General features: G+C 35.0%; 1 protein-coding gene across 1 annotated transcript; it reads left to right on the top strand.

Annotated features, from left to right (window-relative positions):
• The first annotated feature begins 9,753 nt into the window (after positions 1–9,753).
• Positions 9,754–10,956, top strand: LOC107784356 (ethylene-responsive transcription factor ERF014-like). The gene has a single exon (XM_016605482.2). The coding sequence runs from the start codon at positions 9,901–9,903 to the stop codon at positions 10,603–10,605; it is 705 nt and encodes a 234-aa protein (XP_016460968.1). The 5' UTR covers positions 9,754–9,900; the 3' UTR covers positions 10,606–10,956.
• The last annotated feature ends 1,044 nt before the right edge of the window (positions 10,957–12,000 follow it).

Genomic DNA, 12,000 nt, shown 5'->3' with positions numbered 1-12,000 from the left:
CCTCTTTGGAGGTGGGTAATGACTTCTAGCACTTTTCTCATATAAAGTATGCTCATGGTACTATATATTTATCTTATATGGCCATATCTTTCATTCAACATGATACATGTTACATCCCTTTAATATTCAGGCCCTTACCCATGTGTAATGTCATATGACAATATTATTTGGAATAGACGAAAGAGCGTTTAAACTTACCTTGGACCTCAATGCACAAGTTAGATGACAGTCTCATAGTCAAGCTCTATCGCACGATCTGGAGTGTTGAAGAAGGGTAACATTCCTAAAATGTCCATGTAGCCTCCAACTTATAGATGTGGTCGACAACACACCGATAAGAAGGACTCTACTAGACACGGCTCCGAGACATCCTAGGACACTTTAAAACCTTAGGCTCTGATACCAAGTTTGTCATGCCCCGAACTCAGGGAGCGTGAACTGCACTCAACCGAGTGAACCCGATCAAGCAAGCATGTTAGATACTTTCTTCCCACATCACTTATGAATACAAAGAATAAATATTTTCGTTAATTATACGATAAAGAGACCATGTATACACTACCAATTCATTACCATTAGTTACTTCATTTTAAAGTCTCAAATTACACACATTTTTATGGTCTAAAGTGGAATAAGTAATTCAAACACAACATAACTAGTTTGACTTTCCCAATACCAATATACAACCCACACTTTGTCTACGGAGTCTCTAGTAGATACAGAAGCCTCTATTAATTATATAACATGATAATTAATAGTCTTTTGTTATCATCCCCATTGGTAGGACGATAATCAATGTGATTTTGAAGAATGGCATGATGAACCCATTAACCAGGAATACTACAAATCATGTTTGCTAAACATTTGGAATCTGACCGGTAAGTACGAACTCCAGATCTTCAAACTTCAAGAATAACTTGCGGCAGTGAAGGAGAAACTAAAAGAGGCAGAAGAAGAAAATAATCGGTTGGAAGAAAAATTTAAGTGGTTGAAGCATAGAATAATGGGTGATAGTGACTAAACAAACACATGGATGCATTAAATGTAGTTTTTTATTTTTATGTTGTACGTGTCATGTATTATCTTTAATTGTTAACGCATTTAAATTTATGTTAAGCCTTCTTATTTTTTTGTGTTCTAGTGTTAAACTAATAAATAACTCAAAAAATAAAAACACATGCGCAAATTATGTAAAACATCAATACTTTTGCTATTATATATTTAATATGATATATACAACTCAGAATACATATCAATGAGTCCCACAACCTGTATGCTTTAAAGCATTGGCTGGCCTGAGGCGCATCCCATCCCGCCCACATCATAGTCAAGCTCTAAGATTAGGTAAGCCTAACAATTATGCGGAATAACGGAAATATAAAACTGAAACTCAAATCTCAACATATAACATAAATCAAACTGCGATTCAAAATAGATATAACTCCAAAAATCTGGTAAAAATAAGTCACAAGCTTCTAAGAGAAAATACTAAGTGTCTCTATACATCAAAGTCTAAAGAGAATAAGGGAAACAAAATAATAAGGATACAGGGGGACTCCGAGGTCTGCGGACGCTGGCAGATATACCTTGAAGTCTCCACGTACGATCCAACTCACTGGTATCTGATCTGGTAGGAAGAACCTGGATCTGCACAAAAAGATGTGCAGAAGTGTAGTATGAGTACCCCACAACGGTAACCAGTAAGTACCAAGCCTAACCTCGGTAGAGTAGTGACGAGGTCAGGTCAGGGCCCTACTGGAATAAAAGGAAATGAGGCAGAAAATATACTAATACGATCAATGACTCAGAAATGAACAACAAGAAATTACAGAAAGGTAACAACACAACAAATAGAGGTAAACAACAGGGGCGCTCCCGAGGTACCACCTCGTAGTACCAAATATAAATACACAACATGAGAATCTCCCGAGGTACCGCCTCGTAGTTCCAAAAGTAAATATACAACAGGGGATCTTTTGAGGTACCGCCTCGTAGTCCCAAAAGTAAATATGCAATAGGGGGATCTCCCGAGGTACCGTCTCATAGTCCCAAAAGTAAATATGCAACAAGGGATCTCCTGAGATACCCCCTCGTAGTCCCAAAAGTAAATACACGACAGGGGAATCTTCTGAGGTACCGCCTCGTAGTCCCAAAAGTAAATATGCAACTCATAAATTATGGAACAAAGAATTTACGGCAAGGAATCCTACATTTAAAGACCGAATACAATAATCAAGGAAATAAAAAATTCAACTAAGCATGTTGCACGAATTTCAAGTAAAGGTTAAGACATGTAGACATGCGATACTATGCTAAACATGACAGCTACACATGTTAATGCAACTCAGTTAAAGAATTTAAAAGAACACTACTCAGCAAGAACCAAAATTTCCACAATTAGCCCGTGTACGCACTCGTCACCTCGCGTACACGGCGCTCACATATCACAAATTGTTACAACAGTATCAAATCCTAAGGAAATTTTTCCCACACAAGGTTAGTCAAGTCACTTACCTCTAACCAAGCTCAATCAGTCAATAAGAATGCCTTTCCCTCGATTTTTTTGACTCCGAACGGCCCAAATCTAGCCAAAAGCAATTTCATACTATGAATACAATTACAAGAAACTAATTTAAATAATGAAACTACGACTCTAGCAAAGGATTAAAAAATCGCCCCAAAAGGTCAACCCGAGCCCACATCTTGGAATCAGGTAAAAGTCACAAAATACAAACACCCATTCGATATCGAGTTCACCCATACCAAAATTACACAAATCCGATACCCAAACCTCGATTAAAATCTCAGAATTCGCCTTAAGGATCTTCCACCTTTTCCCCCCAATTTCTCAACCCAAATCCTTAATTAAATGAAGATATTAATGATAGATTAGTGGATATTAATCAAAAATGAGTGTAGAATCCTTACCCAAATATTTTCTCTGAAAATCCCTCAAATTTTTGCCTCAATTCGAGCTCTCTAAGTGCCAAAATAAAAATGAGATCAAACCCTCGTTTTCCCCTCTTTTCTGCCCAGTCAAACCGCATCTGCGACCCAAGAATCATTTTCTGTGATGCCGCATCTGCGAAAAATCATCGCAGGTGTGGAAAACACTTAAGTCCTGGACTTTTGCTTCTGAGGACAAGGGCCTGCATTTGTGAAACCGCTTCTGCGATAAAAAGATCGCACCTGCGACCCAAAGCGCTTCTGCGCTCCTGCCATCGCAAAAGCGAAGGCGCTTCTGTGGAAAAGGTTCCGCTTCTACGACCACTACTGGGCAAGGCCAGCTCTGTATCCGCGACTCAAAGCTCGCTTATGCGAGTCCGCACCTGTGGCCAATCCCACTGCAGGTGCGATGACACAAGAAACAACCCAACATCAGCTTATCCTCTAAGTCCAAAAATGATCCGATAATTATCCGAATTATATCTGAGGCCCCCGAGACCTCAACCAAAATTATCAACAAGTCCTAAAACATCATATGAACTTAGTCGAGCCTTCAAATCACATCAAACACCACTAGAAATACGAATTACGTATCGATTCAAGCCTAATGAACTTTAGAACTTCAAACTTTTACATCCGATGCCGAAACCTATCAAATCAAGTCCGATTGACCTCAAATTTTGCACACAAGTCATAATTGACATTATGGACCTACTCTAATTTCCGGAATCAAAATCTGAGCCCGATATCAAAAAGTCCACCCCCAGTCAAACTTTCCAAAATTCACCCAACTTTCGCCAATTATCGTTGAAATGGCCTACGGACTTCCAAAACAACATCCAGATATGCTCCTAAGACCAAAATCACCCTTCAGAGCTATTGGAATTGTCAAAACTCCATTACGGAGTCGTCTTCATACAATTCAAACTACGGTCAATTCCTACGACTTAAACTTTCATTTTAGGGACTATGTGTCCCATTTCACTCCAAAATCAAAAACAAATCTCCCCGGCAAGTTACGTAACCACAAAATGAAATAGAGGAAGCAATAAATAGGGGTTCAGAACTAATACTCTCAAAACGACCGGCCGGATCGTTACCGATTTTTGTTTGAATCGTCATCTTTTTTTCCAGATATTTTTGGGGTTAACAGAGAATTAAATAATTAATTTCAATAACTAAAAAGATATTTTAGTAATTATTCATATAAAAAATACTTAGGTTGATAAGTTTTCTATATAAATATTTCATATGTTAGTTTCCTACATTTGTTTACTAAAATTTTACAAGGTTTTGTTTGAACTATCATCTTTTTTAAGTTTGTTTTTTGCGTTATAACAGAATTAAGTATTAAATTTTCATATGTAATCAAGATATATTCATATAAAAAATACTACAAACTTAATAATAAATAATATTGAATTTATTTTATTCGTAACGATTTGTTTGTAAACTGTCATATTTGGCCCAAATTTTCCGGCATCGTCTCTTTTGTAACGTCAACTAATTATTTTATGATTCATATCTAATATTTGATAATTATCTACTAATACATTAAATTCATAATTGAGTACTCTAACCGAGTTTGTTAAGGAGAGCACGTAGTTTTTATTCTAGACTACGAAATCTTAAGAACACTAAAGTCACATTATTCTAAATGGCCATAAACAAAGTCAACTATCATAAGCTAAAATTTATTATCAGTTTTACTACGCTAAAGGGCACTACATAACAATTAAAGGCACAACATAACATTAAAGGACACTAAACAATAATAAAGTCACATATTAATATACGTACAACACTAAAATCACATATAATAATAATTAATCAATAAAATAGTTATATATATTTTTAATAATTGTTTAGCACATAAATAAGCTAATCCGGATGAAAAATAAAAAAAATTAATTATATTAATAAACGATCACAAAAAACATACAACACAGTAAAAATAACTAATAAGCACTTTATATACATGAGTTTTACCAAAAAGTAAGTCGGAATACCTCGATTTAAAGTTATTTGAATTGTGAAAAATTGATCATTTGGGAGACGAAACGAGAAATAGACGAGATTCACTACACGATAATACCTTGGATCCGGTATTAGCTTGCTAAAATACGGAGCAGACACAATTTTTGTGGGACAGGTGGGCTCCAATGGAGATTTTTGGTTAAAAAATAAGGGGGGTGGGGGGGGAAGGGGGCATTTTTGAGTTTTTGGTTCTGTCTGGTCGGAGAAGAAGACTGGCCCGATATTTTATATAGGTATAGCGCATATATAAGATGCGCTATACCTACCTGTCTTTTCAACTTCAGGTATAGCGCATCATGTATATGCGTTATATATATATTTTGACCGCCAATTTAAAATTCAAATATAGTGCATGGGTTGCATGCGCTATACCTTAACGTACAAACGTGACGTTAAGGTATAGCGCATTCAGCACATGTGTTATATATAAATTGGTCATCAGTTGGTTTTTCACCTATTTTTGTGCTTTGGGTCCGAAAAAGCAATATTTTGGTTCCGTACCACGTGTCACGGGCCGACCTTTTTCCGAACGTCAACGACACGCAAATAGCCCGTGTGGCGCCTGTAGTCATCCCTCACTACAGGCCAGCCTTTCATCTTTCTCAGATTTTCTAGCACGATCCTGTGCCTGTGGTGAAGCTTGCCTAGGAGGCGTACTTCAACTGTGTGGCCCGTCTAATATAATGTCTAGGCTCAAGGCCTTGACTAGCTGTGGTGCTTCTCATCTGCTGGATCTCATCCATGCCCACACCCGGGGTTGGCTAAGGACATGTCCGTCCCTCGTCTAGCACTGAGTATCACTCTTGCGTGCACAACCCAATTTTCAAGCTTGACACTCGCCTCGTGCATTCGCACCCACCTTGTACTTAATTAGCCTGAGTAGGACAACCTTTAGTCCTTGTCCTTCGTCATGTGCGTCTTTCATAACATACCCCTTGAAGCAACAAACAATGAAAAGAAAAAGATGGACCATAAGTTAATTGTGATTTATGGACCTATTTTTTAGCGTATGCTGTTATAATTTATTCATTTATCACCTTATTTTAGCACTTTCATAAGGAGTACCTGTCTTTAGAAACTAGGGTAGATTCCCAAAGCTCGTTGGTGTATTAACGAGAGAATCAATGTAATTCGTAGGACTTTGGTACGGCGGCAGAACACCATTTTCACTTTGGAAAGGGCACGTGACTCCCTTTTGACATTGCTATTTTCAGGAGCTTTGGCCACTGCCCTTTCCCATGTGGGCCACGCTTTCATATTTGGGAGTTCACATTAGGATTTGTTCTTTTATATACACAATTTTTGTATTAAACTTATTTTTGTTTTCTCATTTCACATGAATCCCCTTTGTTATTGTTATTTTCAATAATTTGTTTAATGAGATTTCAGATGCATTTGCAAGGATTAGTTTAAAACTCAAGTTAATCATGAGAATGATGCGCATAGTGTTGTAGTTATCTTGTACACATTATTGCTTAAATAACTTTGAGTGATTACTTCTAAAAATGTCGGAGGAAGAAAAAAACCCTCTACAAAATAAAATGTGTTTGGTCAAAACTTTTTGGAGACATCACAAAAACTAAACCACTGCCTAACATTTCTGCCAATAAATATTTCCTTTCAAATCTCAACCAAAGGTTACCTCCTTTTGTTTCAAATAACAAAAATATGAGAACATTGTATGTCAAATACGAGAGAAAAATTATTAGAGAGGTGCTATTTATTTATTTTATTTTATTTATCATCTAGCTTTCTGGTGTGCGCTTAATCCTGGATTGGAAAATAAAACTAAGGAGGAATTTAAAAAACAAAAAAGGGTCAAATCATGCATGCGTAAGAGCTATTAGTATTTTAGCCCATGAAACCGTTGCATTTCTTTAATTGGAGAGGGAGTGAGTATGTTATTCCCCTCTTCTCATAACTGATTTTGATTGATAAAGAAAAAGATAAGGAAAAAAGAACGCGTTTTTGAGAATAGAGAGCTAGGCCTCAGCAAGACAGAGAAGAAACAGCTGTTTTCCTACTCAGACAAAGGCAACTACAAAAAGCTCTCATCTTATGTTAAATCTTACTGTTCCACTGCGCGTCTTTAGTTTTGCCCTTCTTACTACTAGTTTCTTTCTTTCTTTACTAGTACTATTTTTTATTATTTATTATAAGAAATACTATGAGTTTATTGCAGCCATAGCACGTTAAGTTTTCAATAATTGCACTATATCCATTATGCTATTTGAAGTTACACAAAGCTCCCTTTATTTTAGAAGTGTAATTATATATTCATGAAAAAAATCAACTCCTTGACATTTCCACAAGATTAAATAGCTGCGAACAGTAAGGAAGACAAGAAGGTACTTTGGGTTGCTATGAAAATTGATCACAAATTAAAGATATACAATTTATTTTTTTTAAATATTGCATGCGTTACAAATAAGTGTTTTTAAATTTATAAGAAAAACATTAAGTTGATAGTAAGTCAAAAGAGAGTGAGGGTTTTATTTTTCTTGTTATGTTCTTTAGATTTGTTGATATCTCCACGAGTAGCATCCTTGGCTTGGCTATAATAGTAATGAAACATAATACGTTTTTATATTTTTCTTAGGTTAATTACCTGGATAATGGTGAGGTTTTGACAAGAGTTGCTATTACGAGAGAGCTTTTTGTGCAATTGAGAACAATGTCAAGGGTACAAGTGAAATTAAATCTCTCTTTAGCAATTTTTATATTGCTAAGCCCCTCTCTTCTCTTTCGCAGTACACTTCCTTCCTGCAGAATCCTGGAAGCTGCTAATGACAGAATCCTATGTTTCTCTCTCTCTAGCACTGAATTATTATAATGCACAGAATATATAGATGCAAGATATGATGACGAGATCTCTTGATTAGGACATGTCATTTTCGTAATAATGCTGTTATTACTCAATGGCTTTTTTGCCCCTTAAATGAGTAATTTTAATTCCTTATTGGTTTTACGCTTTTACTGTATTTCTTTTCAATGTTTTGTTGAATTACTGTAAAGGGAGATCACACTTGTACACTGAAGTGCATGACATGCCTATTTTTTTTTATAGACATACGATTTATCACTTACTCAAATGTAATTAGTATATGCTCGTATCTTAATATTTAATCATAGTAAATTAGTAACATCAAAGACTAACTTTTATTTAACAACAATCACCAGGGGCAGAGCTAGAGGAGCATAAGGATTTCATTTTTTTGTCGAAAACTTATACTGCATATACGAGGTTAAAAGTTTTTTTTTATATATATAGTAATTATTGAACCCCCTTTGTGAAAATCATGTCCCACCACAGTCAATAACATTAATAATTACTTTGCCACAATTCCGATACAAGCAAGTTCAAGATCGAATATATGAATATTCATTGTTCATGTTTATCATGAAAATTGACTAGTTTTATGTTGGCTATCAATCTACTGCGACTCTCCTCCTTTATTCAAATTTGGAACCGAAAATGTGAGCAAATTCATATAATGGCCACTAAAAGACTAAACATTTTTAAAATGTGAAAGAATTATTGAAGGTAGGAACATCATTGATAAGGTAATGGTAACAAAATCAGCTCTAGTTTTATACAATATCCCCATATATTGTGATACCATTTTCCAAAATAACATAATAAGAGTTCAACAGAATTAATGTGATGAATTAAATAATACTATTTCCTTTTGCAAATAGTGTGTTCATATACTATTAAATAAAGTATAAAATTGAAAAGAAAAAAGAAATACAAATCACAAATCACTTTCTTGATGTCAATGGGAACGATAACTTGTGGTTCAAGTCAAGTAGTCCAGAAAGATATGAGCGTAGTTCTTTTGAGGATATCCTTGCTGGTCTGCAAATGGTGCCATATGGGTTTCCAGACTGCCAAATTAAAGTCTGCCTTTTCTTAGTCTTTTACCGATCGTACTTTTTCGTGATACACATTTGTGGAAATTTTTGAAACCTCTCTTTCTAATTTTTCTATTTCTCTTAAGAGTCTTCCAAACGGCATCTAGACGAAAAAAGAAAAATATTAGAAGTAAAAATTTCATAATTTGTAGCAATATTCATTTAATTTTGCAAATGTCAAATTTTCTCTAAAGAAATACTAATCGACTCTCAAAATCCAGAATGAGACAGGAGGCATATTTGATAGATTGACATAGTGTCGATGTTTGAAAAAATTGTTTTGAATTTATTATGCTAAATAACTAATAAAAAAGCAAATAAATACTAGTAAATAGGACAGAGGGAGCTGTGTCTCGTTTCACTTATAGAATAGAATTAGAATCACAACTAGGGATGAGAAGTTTCAATAGTTAAGGTTCAAAACATATATATGCAAAATCCTATATACCATTAGAGTTTAAATATAATACAAATTTTTATATTATCAGGACACTCAAAGGATATCAACAGGTAAATCTAATTAAAATGTAAGATTTGTAATCTTAAAAATAGCATAATTTATTAACTATTAAAGGTAAATTTGATGTTTAATTTTTTTTTTTACACTAATAGTATATATTAGTTAAACTCGTAGGATTAATGTTATCAAGTAAAGGGCAATATTGTCAATTAAATTGAAAAAAGACATTTATCCAAGTTCTCCATTGGATTAAAGAACTGGAAAATATCTGTCTCCCACTCTGATGTTTACATATGTAGACATTACTCTCTTGACTAAAAGGGATCTCCTCACTTCAAATCCCCTCCCCCCCCTCAAATTAGCACACACCCTACCATCTATAAATAATCATCCTCTCCTCTAACTTCAACATCACTTCATCATCCACCTCAAACACACACAAAAAACCATACAAGAAAAAGAAGCAAAAAAAAAAAAAGAAAAACAAGAGAAGAAATTAAACTAGGCTCAAATCTCTTGATTGTTGTTTAAAGATTCAGCCAATGGTGAAGACCGAGCAGAAAATGCTAGCTGCAGAAGCAAGCAAGAGTACAATGGCATTATCATCTTCAAGCAGCAGCAACAATAATAATAATAATAAAAACATGAAGATGAAGAAGAAGAAGTACAAGGGAGTAAGAATGAGAAGCTGGGGATCATGGGTATCAGAAATAAGAGCACCAAATCAGAAAACAAGAATCTGGTTAGGCTCTTATTCAACTGCGGAAGCTGCTGCTCGAGCTTATGATGCTGCTCTCTTATGCCTCAAAGGCCCTTCTGCTGCTAATAATCTCAACTTCCCTTTCAACTCCTCTTTCTATCACCACATTGATCATCACACTTCTACAACTTTATCTCCTAAAGCCATCCAAAGGGTCGCCGCCGCTGCCGCTACCGCTGAAAATGTTGAAAATAATGACGTACCATCTCCACCCCTTTCTTCTACTTCTACTTCTACTAATTATTCTTCTTCACCATTGAGTCATGAGGATCAATTAGATGAGGTTTCTTTATTACCAACATTTGATCATCTTGCTACTTTGGAAGAGGAGACAACAACTGTGTCAATGATGGCCCACTGGTACAACTTTGATTCTCCAAAGTACAATGACATGCTTCACGGTACAGTTTTCTTTGATCCCCCATTAATGGAGGAAGTTTATTATGAAGAAGGATCTGCAGATATCCCTTTATGGAGTTTTTGCTGATGAAGAAGAGAAGGAAGATCTCTAGTTGAATTATTAACCCTATTTGTTAATTATTCTTTAAAAAAAAAAAAAAAAGGAGCAATATTTTTTTTAGGTGATGTCAAGTTATTTTTTCTTGAACAACATCACTGACAGTGACTAATTATATTTAAATTTATTAGGTAAGAGAAGGAAAAAAAAAAGGGACATATACAAAGAGAAACCATATTTTACTCTAGCTCCCATGTGAGTTCCTAGAAAATTCATGTTTAGATATACTATATATTTTTAGAAATGTACTGTGTCATATGCTGTACTATCATTTATTGTGTTCTTCAAGTGCAATAAAATGGTGGGAAATATTTTATTTTATAGCATGATTAATTTTCCTTAGATTTTGACTGGCATGATTTAATTGAATTGTTCTTCATGATGGCATTACTAGAGACAATGTATTCATGTCCTTAAACAACTCATGTAACTCTCTCTATATTGCTTAGCAGATTTAGTCTTGTTTTTTCTCTCTTTTTATAACCATCTTGTGTCTAGAATTGACCCTACTAGTTTGGATTCATCTAATGTAAAGCTCGTAAAAAAGGAAACGCTCTTACTAGGAGTCTTTTCATTTTCACCTCGAACATGACCTTTGGTTAATGGTGACAAAATCTCTTCAATCACACCACATTCCTTGATGGTACAAATTAAGTCTTGATATAATACATAATCATTTAGTTTTTCAATTTCTAATCTCATGTCTCTAATTTTCCGTCACTACATCTCATACCACCAAACTCAAAAACTGAAATTACTTGGATCAAGTATGTTCGAGATGGGATAGCTTGAAGCTGTTTTGGGAATTAAGGTTAAGTAGAAGCAGTTAGGAGTTAAACTAGAGTTAGTTATGTAACTAATTATTAGAAGGGTAGTTAGTTAGTTAGTGGTAATTTGGACAGCTGTCAATGAGTTGTCAGTTAGATGTAGGAGTTAGTCGCTTGTATAAATAGAGGAATAAATCAACTAGAATTTAAGCTCATTCATTTTCATTTTCTGTTGTGTTCTCGAAGCTTCACATAAGCTCTTCTTCTTCTCTGCATCTCCATTAACGTAGAGTAGAAAGCTTGAGCTGAATATGAGCTGAGTGTGCAGAATTTCACATGGTATCAGAGCTTTACAACTATTAGTGCAGTTGTATCTTCGATCCAATTCTTCAAATTTTAATCTCAAATTAAAACATGGCGATTGACGATACCGAGCCGGAAAAGTTGAGTCACTATCATCCATTGTTCCTGCATTCTACTGACACTTCAGGTACAATATTGATTTCTCTTCAATTGACTGGACCAGAAAATTACTCTGTTTGGAGTCGAGCTATAAGAATTGTAATCCTAGGAAGGAACAAACTAGGGTTCATAGACG

Source organism: Nicotiana tabacum, chromosome 12 (genome assembly GCF_000715075.1).
Source record: "Nicotiana tabacum cultivar K326 chromosome 12, ASM71507v2, whole genome shotgun sequence".
Classification (NCBI taxonomy): Eukaryota; Viridiplantae; Streptophyta; class Magnoliopsida; order Solanales; family Solanaceae; genus Nicotiana; species Nicotiana tabacum.
The sequence above is the reverse complement of the archived record's forward strand: the minus strand, read 5'-3'. Positions and strand labels throughout refer to the sequence as shown.